This window comes from Carassius auratus, unplaced genomic scaffold (genome assembly GCF_003368295.1).
Source record: "Carassius auratus strain Wakin unplaced genomic scaffold, ASM336829v1 scaf_tig00027515, whole genome shotgun sequence".
In the NCBI taxonomy this organism is placed as follows: Eukaryota; Metazoa; Chordata; class Actinopteri; order Cypriniformes; family Cyprinidae; genus Carassius; species Carassius auratus.
Window position 1 is genome coordinate 90,001 of NW_020525600.1, and position 24,192 is coordinate 114,192.

The window sequence follows — 24,192 nt, forward strand, 5'->3', positions numbered from 1 at the left end:
ATTATTATTATTATTATTATTATTATTATTTTATTTCTTTTTTGTTTGTTTGTGATGTTGGGGGGCGGTGGGTTACATTCAATAGCATGTTTTGTATGTTGGTCTAAGAGATCTGACCACACAAATAACAGCATTTTACTGGCAGCAGGAGTGCCACTTCATGTGTAGTAGTAAAGTAAATTGAAAGACTTTTACTCAAATTACCGCAGCTCATTGTCAGCTATAGCACACATGTATGCGCTGAAATACTTAACACAGAGATCACCACTGTATCAGTGTCCCCACATTTACAATCATTACAAAAAGCAGCAGAAAATTAGTGTTTGTGGCTCATCATTGACTGAATCACAGGCTCTACTCTCCAGCACAATGGTGAACCACAAAATTACATTAAACTAAAAGATCTATCTTGTGCAAATGTTTTATTATTTACTCTCATTATCAGTGTATGACTTTGCATAAAGTTTTATGCAAAGTCACAGCAACAAACTGTATAAAAACAGTTTATTACTGTTAAATTATGTTTCATGCTATTTTTTTCTTCATCTTAAATCTTTAATCATTTAAACCCCACAATAAAATACTGTTTTAAATGAACACTTATAATGTGTGCACACTACAGAGTGTTTGAGTAACACTGAATCAGTGAAGTTAATGAGATAATTATGTGATTAATTGATTATTGAGCATCAGTGATGAACACCTGCTATTAACAAACAGAATCACTGAAGGAAAGAGAAACACGAGAACTACAACTGACTTCAGCCACAGCCTGTTAATAAAATTATATTAACTGAAATAAAATCAGTTGACAGTTCAGGGGCATAATACACACCTCCATAAAGTTGGCACCCCATAAAAGGAAATAATCTCCGAAACTATGTCATTCGTTTTTGCTACATTTGTGCTGTTTTGTGCCATAAAAATGAATGTTTGTGCTGGTTTTGTTGTTGAGATATTGAACATAATTTTTTTTGGTTGTGTTATATCACTCTCCACCCCATGTTGTTCAATTTGCTCCAAGCCGGTGTCATTCGTTTGTGCTCGGTATGTGGTTTGTGCCTTTAAAACAAACAGTCTATCTATTTTCCATTCACAGGTATAACCATTTTAATTCAGGAGCTGTGACGTCACTCTGCACCCAACCTCAACTAAATTGCACCAAACTGATGTCTTTCATTTGTGCTTGATTTGTGCCAGTTTTTTTCGTTGAAAGAAACACTGCAACCAGGGGCGGATCTAGAAAAATATTGATGGGGTGGCGAGAAGAGGGCAGGAATTTTTTAGGGGTGGCAACATATGGCAGACGTATATATACTGTATTTAGTCACAGTTATAACAGTTTGATGATAAATAGTATATGTGCAAACTAAAAAAGGGGACAGGCTATCATTTACAAACGTAATCTCATGCAATCAATGTATTGCATTTGAAACAGTTCATAAAAGGAATAAGTGACCATTCCCAATAAGCACCACCACATTCACTAATGAATACAGTTTGCATCGACATGTAATTAAGAGCGTTATAAAAGGTTCAGTGTTATCAATATGTCAATTTATTAAAAGAAACACAAGACTTTAACAATGACATTTACAGCTGGAGAGACTCAACTGATTTTCTACTGTTTGGTGTTCATCACCATCTAACTCAAACCAGTCAAGAGCTACATTTAGCCTTAGATGTTAAATGAATATGGTTCCTGAGGCATAGGTTTTATTAGCTGACAATAATGATAAATAAATAAACATTATGGCCACAAATAAAAATTTACTTTTATTGTTTTTTAAAAAAATTGGTTGAAAAACATTACTTTTTACAGCACAAATCAGCACAATTGAATGTCATAGTTTTGGAGATTATTTCCAAAATTAAAGTTCAAAAGTCAAGGGTCAGGAACACAACTAAAGCAAACACTGATCTCCACAATGGTAACATCAAAGAAACAGTAAAAATAGTGATGGCAAGATGAAGCCTCATGAAACTTTAAGCTTTCCAGCCAAGATATTCACAAAATGGTTAATTTTTGGAGGCTTCGTTTGCTCACAATACCACCTGGTTATGGGATTATTTTCCCGCCAAATGTATTGCAGTCACAGAGTGAAAAATAACAAGCAAAGATCAAATATTTAAAAACACGTGTAAAATAATAACGCACAAAACCGAAAAACAAATGCAGTTTTTTAAATAACAAAAAGCGCAGTCATGGATCGAAAAATAATAAGCGTTAATCAAAAATGTAAACACATTTAAAATTATATTGCACAAAACTGAAACATAAATTTTTCAAATCTCAAACAAAATCAGGTTTCCTGCTCATGTCATTTTTCTGTGTGTGCTTGTGGTCTTTTCCCCTTTGCTCTTGTTTCCACGTTCTGCGCTTGCGTTTCTAAAAGTTGCAGTTTGAGTTTCATGTAATTCAGGGCAGGCTTCAGCGTCACCATTGGCTGCAAGTTCTAGATTGACAGCTGCTCCTCTAGCCAATCAGTTCAAGGGGGAGTGACGTCACTCCAGTGTGACTCGTGGCTGCTGTGGCAGAGGTGTGAAGTAGGGGGTGACGGTGACACTGGAATGGATTTTCAAATATCCCCCGTCCCACTCCCGCAAAAAAAAAAGATCCTGTCCCGTCCCAATCCCACGATAAAAACTGGGGGGAAATCCCGTCCCATTTCCCGGAATGACTCACGTTCTCTCCCACTCCCATGTTGTATTTATTTATTTATTTTTCAGCAGGAATCTGTCAGTTACAGTGGAAAAAATACAACACAGATCAGAGCATACCCACTTTAGTTAAATAAAAATTGAAAATGTAGTTTTTTATTTTATTTTATTGAACTGAAAGCCATCTTAAACAATGCACATTGTGCATTTCACACAATGTAAATCATCCATGCTAACATATGTTTTCTATTTTTTTTTTTTTTTTCATTTGAGTGTATACATTGCACTCTGAGAGTGGCACTCTATAGATTTATTTTTCACACATTGAGATTCTCTCTCAATGACCAAGATGACAGAAACCGCACCTTGTTTTGTTTAATTATTTTACAGAAGCACAACGTTTCTTTGTTATTCTGAGTGTACACAAATAAATGTTTGCGGATTCGAAAGATTTATTACTTTTATCTGTATGACCAAAAATTGAGTATTTTAAGAGCAAGTGAGAGCACCGTGCCTCCATCTGTCCTGATGTGAGTGCGCTGCTGTTCAACTTCCACAAACACTTCAGTAGCGCACATTTCTGTAGGTTAACATTAGATTGAGCTGCCATGTAAAGTTATTACTACATATGTCTTTTTGATTAAAACATGTATATTTGAGGTCTATGAATGATAGGTGGGCTTTTGGATTTACTGCCCGATGTAGGCTACTGTATTACCACATAGACCAGTCGTTAATGATCTGTCCTTCACCAGCCACATTAAAGCAAACAGGAGAGCATAAAGACACAGGGCGAGTACAATTGAGTTCAAAATTAAAATACAAGCCTACAATTTATACTTATTTAAAAGGTAGGCTATATTTGTGTGGAAAATCGGGGATCAAAGTGTTATTACGATTCCAGGTCCCGCCAACATTTTTTTCCCATCCCGTGATAGTGATTTTGTTTACAATCAATGTCAGCCTCTGGTGTGAAGATGGATAGGCAGTGTCAGGCAAATACCAGATGAAATTTACTTTTTTAAATTGGTCTTAAATATTCCGTTAGCAGGTGATAGAAACGTTCCCTTTGTGTGATATTTAATGCGTATCTTGCCAGTAAAGCCGGTTGTGTAATCAGCTGTAAATCTCCATCACCTGCGCGCTTTTACGTTGAGCAGCATTAAGCGTGTTCAACTTGAAGCAGCTGCACATGATCACTGTATGTCATCAAAGTACCGCACGAGCAATCCGAATGCATTGGATCCGTGTGCTCTCTTATCGCTCGTGCTGTACTTTAATGTCATCATTGTGATCAGTGATCATTCTGTGCAGCTGCTTCATGACTAACGCTAATGCTTCTCCACGTGAAAGCGCGCCGGTAATGTAGATTTACCGCTGATTGCACAACTGGCTTTACTGACAAGATAAATAAAATATTGCGTGTGATTTATCGTGCAGCCCTACTGCCTAAAAGACATTCTCTGGTATTGCTTACTAAACCAAACTAACAAGACATGTGTTAACAGGCTAGATAGCGGACTACATAGAGCTTGCATAAAATATCATAATAGACAAAGGGAATGTTTCTGTCACCCACTAACAAAATATTTATGGCTAATTACCTGAGATCATCCGGGATTTGTCTGCTGACGCTGGTTATCCATCTTCACACATACCTGCCCAGCAGCCACGAGTCACACTGGAGTGACGTCAACTTCCCCTTGAACTGATTGGCTAGAGGAGCAGCTGTCAATCTAGAACTTGCAGCCAATAATGACACTAAAGCCCGCCCTGATTTACATGAAACTCAAACTGCAACTTTTAGAAACGCAAGCGCAGAACGTGGAAACAAGAGCAAAGGGGAAAAGACCACAAACACACACATAAAAATAACATGAGCAGGAAACCTGATTTTTTTTTGCGATTTGGAAAAATTTTGAATTCATGTTTCAGTTTTCTGCAATCCATGACTGTGCTGTTCGTTATTTAAAAAAAATATATATATTTTTTTTGGTTTTGTGAGTTATTATTTTGTTTTTACATATTTTATATATGCTTATTATTTTTTGCTCTGTGACTGCAATACATTTGGTGGGAAAATAATCCCATACCTGGTGGCCAAAGAGGGACAAATATGCAGATAATATTACAGACAGAGGTGGATAGTCCAGGGGTCAGAAAGTAAAATTCCTGACATATGTTTATTCCACCCATGAACTTAGCAGCTGATTTCATTAGAGAAGAAATCAAGTCACAAATAAGTTTCAAGTAAAATCCCAAGTCACAGTTAATAAGATAATTAAGTGACTAATTAAATTAAATTTAGCTCTATATGTGTTGTTGTAGAGAAGGGAGCTCAGTAATATACAATAAACGTACAGGCACAATGAGCCAGTGTGATTGTATTCAAGATAAGGTTGTTGTTTTTTTAAGTTTACATTTTGAATAATCGGCCCAGTGAAACCACATGCAAAGAAAAGTACTGCTATAATATTTACAAGAAATATATCTGTGGGTTACAAATATGAACTTCAGTGCTTTTTAGACACAGATATCAAGAACCAGTATATAAATCTCAACAAAGGTGAAAATCAACATAATTTTAACCAATAAAACATCAGCATCTGATCCTCTGTAATGCAAAATAACAGCAGGTGTTCATCACCAATGCACAATCATCATTTAATTAGTCTCTTAATTATCTCATTTACTTTAACTCTTTCAGAACTTGGATTTAACTTGAGACTAGTTTGTGAGTTGGAAGGAATGACTTGGCTCCTCCTCTGGTGAAATCAGCTGCTGAGTTCATGGGTGGAACAAAAATATGGCAGGACTTTTACTTTCTGACCCCTAGAACCCCCTTCCTCAAATCTTACCCTGGAGGTCCAATGCACTGCAGAGTTTAGCTCCAACCCTGATTAAAATCACCTGTCTACCATTTTCGAATGATCCCAAAGACATTGATTGACACTGATTAGCATGCTCAGGTGTGTTTGATTAGGGTTAGCGCTAAACTCTGCAGGAAAGTGGATCTCGAGGTCCAGATTTGAGGATCCCTGCCCTAGAATTTACACCTCTGTCTGTAATATATCTGCTTGTTTTAGACTCGTTTTCCACCAGGTGGTTTCACGAGTTCACCCTTACATCTAATCTGAAGGCAAATAGTAGGCATATTTTGGCGTGCTGTCCTGGGGGAGGAGTCCGGGCCCGGAGCATAGCCTGAACCCAAATAACTCCCCCTATCCCTAATTTGGGATAAATAGATTAGAAGTGAGGAGTTGGGGTGGAGGAGGGATGCCAAAAAACTGTCGTGGGACAGGAGGTAGGAAGTCTGGATATCTATATGCTTGTGGATATATATACGCTATTTAAGATGATTAGCTAAACGAGATACACCTGTTCCAAATTGGATGATTATCTGATCGTGCTTCTCCCGAACTTTGTTAATAAAACCACATTTCACGAGTTCACCCTTACATCTAATCTGAAGGCAAATAGTAGGCATGTTTTGGCGTGCTGTCCTGGGGGAGGGGTCCGGGCCCGGAGCATAGCCCGAACCCAAATAACTCCCCAAAAGAAGCTTAAAGCCACAGGACATCAGCCAGAGAGCTAAATTTAGTTGCCCCCCAAAATATGCGTCTTGGGAAGAAAATGCAGAGCGACCGGGAGAGCCCGAGCAGTGTTCGACGAGAGCTGCGGCTCACAACGTCTTACCGGCGAGCCCTCCGTGCCGCTTATGAGAGGAGCACGGTGCCAGATATCAAGAAATGATGGACTCTTGCTCTTGCCTCTGAAGGGAGCTGCGGCTCTGCTTCACCGGAAGGGAGAGTCCCTCTTGCGGCTGAGTACGAGGCGCGGTTTGGCGCGTCGGATGAAGGGCTCCTAATGCAACCGAAGGGAGCCAGTGGCTGTACCCCATCGGGAGGGAGATCCCTAGCCACCATTGAGCATGCAACATAACTCAGATGGGGGGTTCACACTGCACCCAAAGGGAGCTGTGGGTCTGCTGCACTGGAAGAGGAGCCCTAGTCCGATGCTGAGAAGGCAAAGAGACTGTTGGAGGGACTCCCGCTGAATCCGAAGGGAGCTGCGGCTCTGCTGCACTGGAAGGGGGAGTCCCCAATTGCGGGTTTATGTCAGGCACGTTTTTTTGCCTCGGAGGGTTCTCCCAACCTCTGTAGGGGGTTCACAACTCTGCAGTGGGAGTGCTGCCCCGGAGGGGAGAGCCCTGATTGACGCTAACTGGAATACGACTGTTGGAGGGACTCTTGCTGCGTCCGAAGGGAGCTGCGACTCTGCTGCACCGGAAAGGCGAGTCCCCCTTACGATGTGAGGCATGGCTTGATGCATCTGATGGTGGGCTCTCACTGCGACCGAAGGGAGCCAGCAGCTCTGTTCCACCGTGAGGGAAAACCCTGTCTGCCCTTGAGCATGCAACATAACTCAGATGGGGGGGGGTTCACCCTGCGACCGAAGGGAGCCATGGGTCTGCTGCACCAGAAGGGAGAGCCCCGTCAGATGCAGAAAAGGCAAGAAGATTCGAGGCATGGTTTGATGCATTGGATGTAGGGCTCCTGCTGCGACCGAAGGGAGCCAGTGGCTCTGTTCCCCCGGTAGGGAGATCCCTGTCCGCCATTGAGCATGCAACATAACTCAGACGGGGGGTTCACCCTGCGACCGAAGGGAGCCGTGTGTCTGCTGCACCGGTAGGGGAGCCCCGTCCGATGCGGAGTAGGCAAGAAAACGCGACTGATGGAGGGACTCTCGCTGCATCCGAAGGGGGCCTTTGGCTCTGCTGCACCGGGAGGGAGAGTACACAACATGATTACACAACATGATTAATCAAGTACACAACATGATTTAAGGAGGAATTTATTTATTTATTTATTTATTTATTTATTTTATTAATCAAAATGGGTAATTTTACTTACATAAAATTCACGATATGGACTAATATCTCTAAATATTAAGCTGGAACAGTCTATTTAAATGTAAATCCTGCATGTTCTGTGTTTCTCTGTTAATGAATCGAGCAGAAGCATGACTTCCTTTATCACACACGCTGAAGCGCGCGTGACGCTCGCAGTAATTTCTGCATCTGCGGTCTCACTAAATAAGGACTTGAACACATGAACAATATCTCCAGAACTGCTCTGACAGTCAGTTCAAGAGCATTTGACAATTTGATTTAAGTAAAACTAGCGTCACATCACATATACAGAACTGAAAAGGTACATCAACCCATCTAAATAAAAATCCGGTGTCCTGACATTTTTTTCTACCTGTCAGATTTACTGTGCATGCGCACATCAATATAATAAAGCAAAAACACATTTTATCCTATTACTGGATGGAATTTTTTTTTTTTTTTTTTTTTTTTTTTAAGAATACTCGATTACTAATATATTTTAAACCAAAGTCGTTGATGAAGGGAGGGTCCAGCACGAATTTAGATTGAGCGTTCCGGAGTTGGACATAAAAGCTAGCCTGATGAGGTTGAATTGGAGAATGGACATAAAATTATCATTATTATTATTATTTTTATTTTTATTTATTATTATTATTATTATTTTATTTTTTTTGAGTCTCCTGCTTGAGCGAGAACTGCTGCAACAGTAGGGAAGGATGGAAAGGGCTACTGCGGGAGCAGACACTGCTGCGGCAGTGGTGAAATATAGGTAGAAGCTTTTGCGGGAGCAGACACTGCTGCGGCAGTGGTGAAATATAGGTAGAGGCTACAGTTCATATATTGGTCTATATTCACGTTCATATATTGGTCTATATTCACGTTCTTAAATTGGGGATTAAACGTGGAATTATCTTTTGTATGCTAAATATGTTAACAGTCATATGTGCAAAGTACCTATAACTGCACTTCACATTTTGCAAGATTGACATGCTAAATAGCCAACTGACCCGGTTTACTCAATTTTGTTAAGATAAGATATGTACCAGTTCATTGCGTTTACGAACGACATGTATCTGTTTAATCACCTCGACATGTATACCGTTAGTCCTTTCGTTCTCAAATGAGAGCTCTCGATCTCTTTGAGACTCATATGAAACTTGCTCATTGTGGATGACAACTCTGGAAAATTCTTCATAGATGAGTATAAACTGAGAAAGATTCGTTCGCCTAAAAGATTCATTCAAAAAACGTTTCTTTCACGAACGACATATCACTACAATGCACAGTCTTCGCCGCTAGTGGAGGTAGCATCGAACTGCGCCACGGCCGAAAAAGCGAGAGAGGCTTTCTGCGGTGAGAACTGGAGCACGGCTGCGATCCATCATTATAAGAGAGCCCTGTCCTGGTGGGACAATCGTGTTGTCAAATGAGGCGAGCTCGGGATTTGCACGATCTTTTGGCCACAACGTGTGGCTTGGCGAGAAGAGAAGCTGACACGATGACGCTTGTTGGTGTTCAGCGGATCGATATCTTTGTCGGAAGGAAGATTGGGCCTGTGATAAGATGACAGACAGAGCGAACTGAATGCTGACAAACCGTCCATGCCGAAAAACTGTCGTGGGACAGGAGGTAGGAAGACTGGATATATATACACTTGTGTGCCAAATTGGATGATTATTTGATCGTCCTTCTCCCGAACTTTGTTAATAAAACCACATATTGTTAGTAGTGAATAGGAAACAAAACAAAAATAAATTAATTTGTTTTTATCTTACTTATAAGGAAAATAAATGCTGGCATTGTACAGTATTGCGAATGATAGTAAAAAAGAGATAGAGAGAGAATAAAATGTCGGTATTTGTCTATTAATTTGCACTGGGCAGAAAGAGCAAGGTGGGATCAGACAAAGTGTGTTTCTAAACCAGTCACACTGAGTCTGACTAAACATCAAAAAACAACAGCAACTAGATTGACAGTGATAATTATATTGTTCTTTAAAAATTACAAATGAAGATAACTTTAAAATGATCTTCAAAGAAATAGATAAATAAAACTGGTTCATTACAGCTTAAATATGCCTCTATTGATTTGTTGTTGTTGTAGGCATGCTATGCTGCTGTCAGTCACAATGGCTCCTTCACTTACTCTGATCTTTCTGACCTTGATTCATGGTGAGTCTCTGCAACACTTTAGAAACACTTAAGATAATGCATTTTCCCACCAACTTTCAGCTGCTCATATTTTGTTCACTTTATGAATTCTGTGCTTCAGGGGTTTCTAGTGCTGATTGGGGTGTGAATTACAGACATTCACACATCTGTGCACTAAAGCACTCAGCAGTGATAATGAGATGCACTTATACATACCCTACTGGATATGAGATCAGGAAAGTGTTCTGGACCAAAAATCCTGTAAAGGTTGAAAAGCTTCCAGATCTGTCTGAGGACCCTGAATACAGTCAGAGGCTTCAGTATCTGGGAGATAAACAGAATAGCTGCACCATCAGACTGAGTCACGTGACACAGAAGGATTCACAGATGTATTATTTCAGATTCACAACAAATGTAACAGATGGAAAATGGGTCGGTGATCCAGGAGTGACTCTTACTGTCACAGGTGAAGTTTCCCTCTTCTTCTGTGTATTATGCTGGATAAGAATCCGTGTATGACAGCAGCACTAGATATAATGTGTGTTGTGTTCAGATCTTCAGGTGGAGTCTCCTGAGACAGTGACAGAGGGAGATTCAGTCCGTCTGACATGTAAAAGCAGCTGTGATCTGACTGAAAGAGCAACATTCATCTGGTACAGAAACTCACAGCCATTAACTGAAAAAAGAGACAGAAAAAATCAACTCCAGCTGCAGTCAGTCAGAAGAGAGGATGCAGGCAGATACAGCTGTGCTCTACAGGGACACACTTACATTTCTCCTGCTGTTCAGCTCAGTGTCACATGTGAGTATGGATTCATTAGTATATTAATTGTTGAGTTTATGTTTGGGGGAAAAAAAAATATAATAACTTTTGTCTTTTTTAGATCCACCAAAGAGTGTCTCAGTGTCCATCAGTCCATCTGATATAATAGTGGAGGGAGATTCAGTGACTATGAGCTGCAGCAGTTATTCAAATCCTCCTGCAGAAATGAGCTGGTTTAAAGGAGGAACGTTTGTAGGATCTGGAAGAATCTACAGCATCTCAAAGATCAGCTCTCATCACAGCGGAGAATACAAGTGCAAGTCCAGCAATAAACATGGAGAGAAATACTCTGATGCTGTGACTTTAAACGTCATGTGTGAGTTAATGATGCTTCAATAAATGTGCTATTCAATCATCTAAAAATTGTGTGTCATCCCAAATCTATTGTTACTGATAATGGTACTGTGTCTGTATTTTCTACATTAGATCCTCCAAAGAGTGCCTCAGTGTCCATCATTCAGTCTGGTCAGTTTTTGGAAGGAGATTCAGTGACTCTGATCTGCAGCAGTGACTCAAACCCTCCTGCTCTGAACTTCAGCTGGTTTAAGGAGAATCAAATCTCATCTGTTGGATCTGGACAGAGTTTCATTGCACTACAGAGTGAACGCTTCTACTGTGAAGCTCACAATCAACACGGATCTCAGAGATCAGATGCTGTTACGGTCACAGGTGAAGGTTTAATTAAAGGGGTCATATGACATTGATAAATATAACATTATTTGTATTTGGTGTAATGCAATGTGTGTATGTGGTATAAGGTTCGAAAACACACTATTTTCCTGTGCATTAATGTCATTGTTGCTCCTCAATGCCCCACCTTCGTGAAACTTGATTTTTACAAGGCTCATCGTTCTGAAAAGTGAGGTGTGCTCAAATTGACCAGCTATCCAGTGATTGGCTGTATGCCTCAAGCATGTGATGGAAATGTTATGCCCCTTACCATACTGTGATGCTGTGTCCCAGTGCGAGGAGACAAAACCAATGAAACCCATTAAAAACAAGGCATTTGTTGCATCCAGTGGGGACATAATTACTAATTATAATGACTTTTACTGTCTTTTTACACATTGCGTTGTGTAATGTGCCGTGTAAACATAAAACTATGTCTGCATTTGTGATCTGAGCAGCGACAAACAACAAGTGTTACTCCACACTGCTTAAAACTCACTTTTGAATCATCAGTTACAAATTATTTAAATATGGAAACATACTTACAGGCTGTGAGTCAGAACAGACAGAATTGTAGTCTAAACTGTAAAAAAAATATTCACTTAATTTACTCAATAAAATTGTTTCAAATTGTATATCCAATATTGATTACATTTAACACATTAGAATTAATTAGAAATAACCAAATTAGATGCTTACAAGCAAACATTCAAAATGAGTAGAATTACATGAAAAAAAATAAGTACAATTTACACAAAAAGTGTATTTATATTACACTATTTACATATAGTTTATAGTTATTTAAAAACTGAACATATGTTAAAAGAAATATAACTGTTTTGGAAATAGACTGATGCCTAATTATCACTTCATCATGTAAAACCAGCTAGTAGCAGTTTTCTGGGCAGCACTAATTGCACTACTTCATAACAGCATGTGCACTTTTACAGAGAAACATCTGACACAAGAAGCCAAAGGTCAAGAGACCAACTGAAGCAAACCTCCATGATGGTGATCATTTTAGCCAATGAAACATTGACATCTGATCCTCTGTAATTTCCAATAACAGCAGGTGTTCATCACTAATGCACAATAATCATTTAATTAGTATCTTAATTATCTCATTGACTTTAACTCTTTGATGACTTGGGATTTGACTTGAGACTCGTTTTTGACCTGAAAGGGATGACTTGGTTCCTCTGATGAAATCAGATTCTGAGTTCATGGGTGGAATAAAAGTATGGCAGGAATTTTACTTTCTGACCCCTGGACATTACACCTCTGTCTGTAATATATCTTCTTGTTTTACACTCGTTGGCCACCAGGTGGTATTATGAACAAATGAAGTTTCCAGAAATTAACCCTTTTGTGAACCACTTGGCTGAAAATCTTAGTGCTTCATGAGGCTTCATCTTGCCATCACTACGCTTAACCAGTGTAGTCTTATCCGGAAAGAGAATTTATTAGTTCATCTCATGAGTCTTCAGGTCGAGTCGTTCCTTAATCACGTCACAGACCCATACGCTAGTTCTGACATTTCTGTCACTGTGTTTTTGTTACTGTTTCTTCAGGATCTGTGGTGTGTTATTATTTTATAAATAAATAAAGCTTTGTTATAAATAAAATATTGATGAATTTGTCTTGTTGACTGTCTACCAGTAAATAAACACTAAGCTATGTAATAATATATTAATCCAAGCCTACAATACAAAGTATTTATAGCCTAGTTTGTTCATTTTTAAACCAATTTTGAGTTTCCTGGTATAATAATTGCTTTTCCTAGGCAAACTTGCCATTTCGTTCTAATATATGTACAAGAAGATTGCTCAAAAAGGACATAATGACATAAATTAAAAGCAAATAACATTTTGAATCCTAAACAAGTAACACTACAGTTATGTAGTCTAATCAGAAGGGTGAACTCAAAATACATAAATCATACAACAAGGTCATTTTTGAAGATTAGAAAATATCTTCATTAGTGATGGCAAGATCACTTTATGCTTTTCAACCAAGTGGTTCCCAAAAGGGTTAATTTCTGGAAACTTAATTTGCTCACAATACCACATGGTGGCCAACAAGTGTAAAACAAGCAGATATATTACAGACAGAGGTGTAAAGTCCAGGGGTCAGAAAGTAAAAGTCCTGCCATATTTTCATTCCACTCATGAACTCAGCAGCTGATTTCATCAGAGGAACCAAGATTTTTTTCAAGTCACAAACAACTCTCAAATTAAATCCAAAGTCCTCAAAGAGTTAAAGTTAATGAGATAATTAAGTAACTAATTAAATGATTATTGTGCATTAGTGATTAACACTTGCTGTTATTGAGAATTACAGAGGATCGGATGATATATTGGTTAACCTGTTAAATGTCACCCCGTCCCGTATACGGGACGCCTACGTTGACTATACTATATTACAATCAAATCTAATCTAATCTTGACAAACTATATATCGTTGGAAAGGTCTAAGACTCCCAAATATATATTTTACCAATATGTTTTGTTAAAAATTATTTAGGAAAAGTAATAGACCAATTTATGACAAGAGTGCACCCTCAGAAATCTACATTACAAAAGGAGCTTTGACCTTTGTTTAAAAATAAGAATTCCTTGTTGCCTTTTTCTCTATCACATTTTAGAAATCATCAGAAGTTATATATCACTTGAAAACATAAAATCTCAAAATCCATCCTTCAAAACCCATTTTAAAATCAGACATTGCATTTACCATGTAAATGGCACATCAAAATCATGTTACAAAATGTTTTCAGTCATGAAATATAAAAATGTAGGTTTGTATCATGCACATTCAAGTCTATCTTCAAAAACGTGAGTGACAGTTAACAGGTTAAAATGGTGCCACCATCATGGAGATCAGTGTTTGCTTTAGTTGGGCTCTTGACCCTTTTAACAATTCAAAGTAATTTGCTTTTAAACACTTGCGGTTGTGTTACATAGTAAACATTAACACACTGCTTAATTAAAAGCTGGAAATAGTAAATGTAATTGTTATCTTTTCTTCTAAAATGTTGTAATGAACATCATGAAGGTGTCTCTCTTTGGTTTGTTAAATTATGTTTAGGTAATACTGAACTACAAAGAAGTCATATTAAATATTATTGTAATGCTTAAATATTGGGGGGGAAAGTTGTACAGGCTCAGGATTTTAGACATGAGCACTTATCATATTATCCTGAACAGTGGTGAAAATAATTATTCATGCTACAGTGCAGGATGGGAGTTTTTACTATTGTATTACCCAGCATGCAGCATTTTGTTGTCACCATTGTTGAGATTCATATGATGGGTCATGATGTCTGTGTCTGTCTTTATACTAAACTTCAAATTCATCATAACTATTAAGCCAACAGTTAATTTGCATGTGGCAGTTCCACAAGTTTTTTTTTTTTTTTTTTTTGAAACAGAACATATGTTAAGTGAAATAAAATAGTTTTGAAAATTAACAGACTGATGCCTAATAGTTATTTCATCATGTAAAACCAGCTAGTAGCAGTTTTCTGCACAGCACTGATTGCATTGCTTTATAACAACACGTACTTTTACAGATAAATATCTAACACAAGATGCCAAAGGTCAAGAGCCCAACTTGATCTCCATACTGAAACACTGATCTCCATGATGGTGGCATAATTTTAACCAATAAAACATCATCATCTGATCCTCTGTAATGCAAAATAATGGCAGGTGTTCATCGCTAATGCACAATCATCATTTAATAAGTCTCTTAATGATTAATTATCTCATTAACTTAAACTCTGAGAACTTGGGATTTGGCTTGAGACTAGTTTATGACTTGAAAGGAATGACTTGGTTCCTTCTCTGGTGAAATCAGCTGCTGAGTTCATGGGTGCAATAAAAATATGGCAGGACTTTTACTTTCTGACCCCTGGACATTACACCTCTGTCTGTAATATATCTTCTTGTTTTACACTCTGTGGCCACCAGGTGGTATTGTGAGCAAATGAAGTCTCCAGAAATTAACCCTTTTGTGAACCACTTGGCTAAAAAATCATAATGTTTCATGAGGCTTCATCTTGCAATCACTACTCTTCATCAAAGTGATTTCACCATCATATGGACAACGTTTAAAGCATAACCAATAATAATAAAAAAAAATAATAATAAAAACAATAAAAAAAAAAATATATATATATATATATATATATATATATATATATATATATATATATATATATATTAGTACTATTATATAGTACTATAAGTACTATTCAACCATTTTAAGGAAGGTTGTAAATTAACTAATTACTCTAGCCCAGTGTTGTCACATCATGTGACAAAAAAATGAACAACCCGAAGACCCGAAAATTGAACTGATCAATTATCTTTCCGGCTCAATACTGCATTGGCTTTAGCGTATGAGTCTTTCATGTGATTTAGGAATGACTCGAACCGAAAATACTCATGAAATGAACTAATCAATTCTCTTTCCGGCTCACACTGCATTGGGTTAGCGTATGGGGCGGTCACATGATTAAGGAACGAGTCAAAAACCAGATGGATCCGAACTGTGAACTAATCAATTATCTTTCCTACAGCATTGGCTGCATCTGAAAACTGAATAATACTGCCTTCGGAGGATGCATTCCAAGGTAGGAAGGCATCAAGGCAAGTCCAAATTAAAAGTTAGCTTCACTAGATGCCTTCATCTGGCAGATTTCTGAAGGCATCATAGATGTATCCTTCGCTGCTTTTAATATCCCCAAATCCTGTGCGTTCCATTCCGTGAGAGTTAAGCCAAAAAATAAAACTGCCGTCTGAAAGTTGCGTTCGGTGGTCAGTTTGTGTGTAAATGTATGTTGCTGATCAACGTTTTTCACTTGTTATGCCATTTCTAGCGAGAAATTAATATTGCAGTAATGAAATATACACCTAGTTATCACCAAAGCTCTCTATATTTTACTGTAGATCATTAAACCATTACGCTTCCTCAGAAGCCTGTCCGAAATCCGTTTCATGAGGTGCCTTTGTGCAAAAATGCTGCCTGCAAAGTCATTGCCTGATTAGACAGCAAGGCAGCAAGTCACCTGCCTAAGTTTTCAGATGCAGCCCTTGTGTTTAGCGTATGGGGCTGTCACGTGATAAAGGAACAAGTCAAAAACCCGATAGACCCGAACTGTGAACCAATCAATTCTCTCTCTGGCTCAAGACAGCATTGACTGACACATGTGAATTACTATTTGCTGAACATAACCTATAGAATATTGCGCATGCGCGACTGAACGAATCAACCCCCGAGACGAATCGTTCTTTCCGAGTCACATAATGAATGAATCGTTCAAGAACGACACATCACTAGAATAGATGTTAAGGTGGGGTTTGTTTTGGTTTTACATAATTATCGTTTGACCTGAGTGTTATAAACACAGCCTGTTCTCTGAGATAAATTAAGATTCATTAAAGCAGCCCCTGTAATTCAACAATAGAACACCTGGAATTGTATGTAAAACCAAGAGTTTAAGAACTCTCACCTTAAACTGTACAACCCCAGGATGTCTGTTGTAGGTAAGACACAACCAACTCAGAAATTCAGATCAAATAATATAAAAACAAACACCCCCTGATCTTACTTTTTATTAGCTTGTTTAGAATGTTTAAGGGTCAAGAGCCCAACTACAGCAAACACTGACCACAATAATGGTAATTAGATTATTCTCCTTCAGTGATTCTATTTGTTAACATCAGGTTTCTTCAAAACCTCTGTTTTGGGGGCTTGAAAACATAACCTTTTGAACACGATGGCTTTATAATCTTCATTTAATCACCAAAAACATGAATTTGTGAATTACATTTTTGCGCTGTGTTTCTTAGTCACCAACTACTGGCCTGGTATGCATAACATAGTATTCATTAGAATACTGATTCGTTTCCTTTTCTCAAATAATATATATTTTTTTAATTTTACCTTTATTTTTTGTGCAATTTGACTCATTTTGAATGGTTAAACATCTAATTTGATTAATTCTAATGAATTATAATGTATTAAATATGTATTATTAATAATATTGCTTGTAATCTGTTGCCACAATTGTATTAAATAAATATAGTATATTATTTTTAACAGTATACTTCAACTACACGCACATTTCCTATCATATATGCCTATGAAAGACAATCGAACCAATCAGAGTAGGTATGTGGTGCGTTGACGTGCAACTCCGCCTCTATATGCAGGCTGCAGCCAGGTGCTTCTCGTCTTGTCTAACATAACCAATATTTTTGTATACATTTTACTTATTTTCTTTCTTCATGTTATTTTACTCATTTTGAATGATTGCTTTTAAGCATCTCATTTGATTAATTCTAATTAATTCTAATGTGTTAAATTGAATTAATAATATTGCTTGTAATCTGTTGCCACAATTTTATTGAGCAAATATAGAGTATCACTTTTTACAGTGTATACTCTCCAGGTTCAGGAAACAGTCCTCTGTAAAATGTGCTCCACACACACATGTATATTTGATTTGAACTGTTCAGGAACAGTGCTGTAAATACAACTTAACCAATGATTTCTAGTTGTGTACTCTTTTGGAAGCCTAAGCCAAGTAGTTTCACTTTCACAACGAAACAGCATTTCCACGACAACAATACTAAAGAGAATCAAAGTTACTCCTTCGTTAAGTGAATATTTGGGCAATGTTATGCAAATCTACCCACACAGTGATGTAGAAATGTGGGGCGTGAGACATTTTAGGATAGCATGGACAAGTCTTAAATTTATAAAGAATATCTCTTTGGGTTTTTGACTTTAGTCTATGCAACTTTAGGGATCTTATTTATTCACAAACAGCTTCTAACACTCCAAAGAAAAATGAAAAAATAAAATTGTATAATATGACTCCTTTAACACACTCCTGTATCTTCACATCATTCATCAGTTTGTTAATTATGACGACCTTCCTCTTTCAGTTCATCATGGTGCTGCTGGGAATCTAGTGTTTGTGATCACATTGACATCTGGAGGAGTATTCATCATCATCATTATAATATTTATAATGTAAATAACACGATGAGGAGTATATAAACATTATTTACTTTCAAACTAATGCAGAAGGATATTTGATTACAAATTATATATTTATGAAACCATAAACTGTTTGTTTCCTTTTTGACAGTCAGAGGAAAAGCATGAACAGAAAATTTGCTGTACATGAGTATGAGGTGAGATGATTAATGCACCACACACACACACACCAAAATAAAAAAAAATAAATAAAAAAAACAATATGTATGTATTCGCCCTCATTCCCTGTAGAACAATGATCCCAGTATGAGCACATATATGACTCTAGATCTCAAGTCCAGTTCTTCTGATGTGTACAACACACTCACAGTAAGTAAAATCTCAAAAACTACAGCATAATCATGCATGTGCAAAAGAATTTGTGCATTAAAAAGTGATTTCATCTATTAAATAATCAATGTGTCTTTCACATAGTCTGTCCATCCCAGAGCTGCTGTTCATCAGTCGGGCTCTTCTGAATATCAGAATCAGACAGTAAGTATACGATCCAGAGGTCTTCTCAATATATCATCAGTAGTCAATGAGTATTAAACAGTGTTTTCCTTCTGTTCCAGTATGGATTATATGAGTTATTGCTATTTGTGCCGCAGCAGTATGTCTTTAATACTTACAGCAGAGAATCAGTGTATATATTTCCAGTAGCTAGTTTCTGTTCTTACTTCCAGTGTGCAAGAGAAACTTTTAGAAATATCTTGAAAATACTAGTCTGGACATTTTTTTATGAAAATGGTGTTTATAATTTTATCTGGATCAATGTAGATGTAGTCTGAGGCTGTCAACACCAGACGTGAGAAAGTAATTTGTATTTATTATTTAAATGTATTATTTTTTTCAGTGTTAGGTCATCACTAGAATCACATTTGATAAATGTGTGGTGCTGTAGAGCTGAGGAAAACACTGTAATGTTAAGATGATATTAACTCAAAAGACGATACATGCTTTTCCTTGTTCTGACTCTTGTTTGTTTATTTAACAGGTATGCAGCAGCAACCAAAACATCCTGTATTAACTGTATTAGTCACACACAACACTGACAGGAATTTCACAGTTCATGCATTACTGTATTACCTATAATACTCTCCGACTGTCATTACAAACACAGGCATAATTTTGAAGATTCTGATTAGTGACATATGTTGAGACACTGTCAGTGGGCTCTGATTCATTGCAGAGGTTGGTTTTCTGGATGGGGTTATTTCCTGTGCCACCCACCTCTACTACCCACTAGATCCTGTCAGTTCTCTTTTGCCCTTTTTTCTCTCAAGAGTGTTGAAGAATAAGCTGTCTGCCTGTGGTCAATGTGATGAAATATAATCTTACTCAATATACGTTTTAATTTCTTCTGAACATGTTTCCAGGAACCCAGTTTTATTATTTTTTGTTTCGTTTATATCTTTGCAATGCAAAAACAAGTAAAACTGTGAAAATGTCAGTCTGTGATTCAATGATCAATCTTTCTTTTTTTTAAGCATTTTATATTTAATTATAAATAAATGCCTTTGGATCATTGTATGATGTCTATAGCTTCTTGTGTGGGCAGCACCCACGAAAAGTAAGAAACATTTCTGTCTGCATGGGCATTTAAAAATACTGTGTTAACAATGTGAAATCAATTTAACGCCTGCTGGACATCAGACTCTTCAGAACACATTAAGAGTTAATCTGTTAATATTAATATGTGAATAATATATGGTTAATATTTCAGTTTCCATTTCAGACACTTTATTTATTCCATGAGTGCCATTCACAAGGCCATGTGGACTGACATAATATCACTGGTGTCAAAAGTATTCACATTCATCTCTCAAGTAGAAGTATATATACTAGGGTTTAAAAAGACTTTTGAAGAAGTTGAAGTATCAACTCAAGCTTCTTACTCAAGTAAAAGTGTAAAAGTACTGGTTTCAAAACAACTTAAAGTATAAAAGTAAAAGTAATGTATTAAAAAAAAAATCCATTAAGAACAAAAGCTTGGGCTGCACGACTGGGGCCTGTTCACTACCCCACCTCCTCAAAAACAAACATTTTTCTAAAGGCCATAGGCCATAATGACTATAATGTTATTTTAAAATGTTAATTTTGAAAAATTTGGGATTCACTAGGCTACCTGTTTCAGCCGCATATATGCCCATTGAAAATGAACGCACTTTAGTACAATGCATATACATTAAAGGACTAGAGATATGATGACTAGTTGCCTATAAGTATTGTTATGGTGCAAAAAGTCAAACTTCAGAGGCATGTCATCAATAACCTTTAATGGAATGTAAATGGAATCCAAGCTTAGCTGCAGGAATCTGCGAGGGCAAAGGACAAGGACATTTTTGTACCCAGGGCAGGCTTAGTAACAGTTACCCTTGTATGGTTGTCTATTTACAATAAACATTAGTGCAGTCAAAATGAATGATTAATCCAAGTGATTAATCAAAAAATAAAAATGTAAAATAACTCATAATCCTGATACCTTCTTGATTGATACCTTCCTGTATTCGCTACACACATCTGCTATGTCCGTTGTGTAACGAGTTAAAAAGTTGGTATAGCCTACTTATCACAACATTGTCAATTAGTGGCCAAAGAGTGTAAAACAAGCAGATATATTACAGTCTGTAATATATCTGCATATTGGTCCCTCTCTGGCCACCAGGTGGTATTGTGAGCAAATGAAGCCTCCAAACATTAACCCTTTTGTAAATCTCTTGGCTGGAAATAGTGATGGCAAGATGAAGCCTCATGAGCCAAGTGGTTCACAAAAGGGTTAATTTCTGGAAACTTCATTTGCTCACAATACCACCTGGTGGCCAACAAATGTAAAACAAGCAGATATATTACAGACAGAGGTGTAAAGTCCAGGGGTCAGAAAGTAAAGTTCCTGCCATATTTTTGTTCCACCGATGAACTCAGCAGGTGATTTTACCAGAAGAGGAACCAATTCATTCCTTCCAAGTCACAATTGCAGAATTGCAGAGAATAGTTGAGTCTAAGGTTCAGGAATCTAAAAAAAAAAAAAAAAAAAATACACACAAAAAATGTTAAACAGAACCTACATCACCACATGTTGTTTAGGAGGGTTTCAAGAAAAATTATCCTAGCTCATCCAAAAACAAACTCCTGCATATTCAGTTATCAGACACGACTGGAACTTCAAATGGTACTTGCTTCTATGGTGAAAAAAAAAAAAAAAAACATGCTTTTTAGCAGCAAACACTCAAGATGGGTTTGGTGAACACAGAGATAAAAAGTACCCCTTGTGTACAATGAAATATACTGCTGTATTTTTTATGTTGTGGGCCTATATTTCTCATGGAGGTCCTAGACATCTTGTTTAGACACATGTCATTTTTGATTCTATCAAATACCAACAGATAAAAAATCAGTAAGCGACAGACTCTTATAATGGGCCATGTTTAGATCTTCCAACAGTAATCCAAAATCAAACCTCAAAAACAACACAGAAGTGGGTCACTGAGCACAAAACCAAGCTTCTGCTATAGTGATTCCAGTCCTCTGACCTGAACCTTACAGAAAATGAGAGGAGTGAACTGAAGAGGGGAAGCTGGGAATCTGAAGGGTCTGGAGTGATTCTGGATGAAGGAATGGTGTCTGATCTCTTGCCCAGTGTTCTCTAACCTTATCAGGCATTATAGGAGAAAATTTTGACCTGTTAAACTGGCAAAAGGAGGATTCAAAAAGTATAGAATAAAAGGGGGCCATTAATTGTGGCCAATGTGTATTAGAGAAAAACATTTATTTCATAATGATATTCCCCCCATTTGAAATTCTTATTATCCAATGAATAAAGAATTCTTAATTTAGACTCACAGACATCAAGAATCAGCGTGAGCATCACAAAAGCATGTTGTAGCCAATAAAAACGCATCCATGCCTCTCATCATGCATTGCGACATGAATTGTCTTTGTAACTTATTTTATTCTTACTATTTTCTTGATTTGCTGTTTTTTATGTGACACTTTAGTAGCTTGATGTGTGATGTGCAGAGGTGATCTGTTTATCTGAATATGCTGTTTATCACAGTTGTTGAGATTCATGATGTCTGTGTGTTCCTAAAGAAAAGATTCCTTAAAAAAAAAAAAAAAAAAAAAAAATTATATATATATATATATATATATATATATATATATATACACACATGAAAGGAAATCCAATTGTTGGTATAGGACGGAGTATATTGTTTAAAAAGGTAAAAAACGCTGTATAGTTTTACAAAGGCTTCATTACAATGCACAGTAGATTAAAGAAAGATAGAAAAATTATGAATTGTTTATATTTTTTTGAAAATTTGATTAGTTCATGTCCTTTCACAATGAGAAAGGAAATGAAAAAGATCAATATTGTTTTAATTTGTATCTTGACAAGACAATTACACTGTAAAGCCCGACAAGTAACTTAACTCAAATCATTTGAGGAAACCGATTGCCTTAAACCATTTAAGAACTATGAACTTAATTCAGTTGAGTTCACTGAAAGAATATTTACATTAAAATTAAATAATGAAGTGATTAAATGAGTGATAATTGAGCATTAGTGATGAACACCTGCTGTTAACAAACAGAATTACTGAAGAAAAGAGAGAAAGGAACTACAACTGACTTCAGATACAGCTTCACTAAAACCTGACAAGTTATGTTAACTCAAATCGTTTGAGGAAACCGATTGCCTTAAACCATTTAATTTTTAAAACTAACAGTTATGAGCAGAGGTGGGAAGTCCAGGGGCCAAATTCGAGAACCGAGGAGCTGATGATACTGTGCATGTGTGATTCAGTGTGAAGCAGACCGACACACAGAGCGTCTGAACCGAACTGATTCTTTTGGTGATTGATTCTGATATGATTCTGTGCTAGTGTTATGGGTGCGGGTAAACCGAAGGCTTGAATCAAGGGCAATCATCGCCAATGACGCCATTACGTCGAGCGCAAAAGAACCAGTGAACCGTTTTCTTTCAACCGGTTTATTGAATCGAACTGTCCAAAAGAACTACTGGTGATCCTAAAACCGAGGAGTCAATCTTTCGTTCATTATCAGGCTCAGCTCCAGATCAGCTGTATGTCATGTGGGTTAACTGAGACCTGTTCTGAGGAGCATCACTTTATTGACAGCTACACTGCACAATTCAATGGAAACCCTTAAATCAGATTACCTCATAAAGACTGTAACTTTAGTGATTGATCTTCAGAGAAAAGTTGTTCTACTTGAATCACGTGACTGTACCAGACTGCTGCAGATTAATTTAGGCATCGAAAGTGTTGCCATAGAAATGCACAGTTCTCGGTCCAAGGACATGAACAGCTCGAACAAGTTGAATATGGTGTGAACACAGCATATGATCTTTAGTATTTGACAACAGCATTATCTAACTGACTTGATAATGTCTAATATCGATCTGTTTCTTACTTTGTTAGGATGCAGCTGACAAGACAGACTCCAGTAAGAATCCACATCTAACCCATCTAGAGCTTGAGCTAAAACCTTGTAATGGATGAACCGACCGATCTCAGGCCTTCATTTATTTTTTAGTTTAACAAATTGGAAAAATAAAACCGCTCATATAGATTTAACTTGGAATTACACAGACACATTTTTCATTTATCCAGTAAAATAATTGTGTGCCCAAAAAAATTTGGGTAATAAATACACATCTATATTTTTTTACTTGAGCCAATGAAAAATGAATAACTTGCTCTAAATTATATATAAAACTATAAAAATAAATTTCTTAAATGAGAATTTTTGTTTAGATTAAATCTATATTTTTTTTGTTCGGATCAAAAATAAAAATTAAATTAATTGACTTTCTTCAACAAGAAAAATATACTTTGTGCTAAGTTTTATAAAATAGTTATCATAGGCATAGAAAATATTGTAAAAGCCAAGTTGTTTATTTTTCATTGGCTCAAGTTATAAAA

The 24,192-nt window shown here is 37.0% G+C and overlaps 1 protein-coding gene across 1 annotated transcript in view; it reads left to right on the top strand.

The window, feature by feature from the left end:
- LOC113079238 (B-cell receptor CD22-like) overlaps nucleotides 1-12,188 on the top strand; it is a 35,469-nt gene extending 23,281 nt beyond the window's left edge. Inside the window, exons 8-11 of the mRNA XM_026251454.1 lie at nucleotides 3,639-3,651; nucleotides 10,587-10,841; nucleotides 10,952-11,200; nucleotides 12,145-12,188. Coding sequence (XP_026107239.1) covers nucleotides 3,639-3,651; nucleotides 10,587-10,841; nucleotides 10,952-11,200; nucleotides 12,145-12,188 — 561 coding nt within the window. The remainder of the gene's footprint in view (nucleotides 1-3,638; nucleotides 3,652-10,586; nucleotides 10,842-10,951; nucleotides 11,201-12,144) is intronic.
- Nucleotides 12,189-24,192: the final 12,004 nt, after the last annotated feature.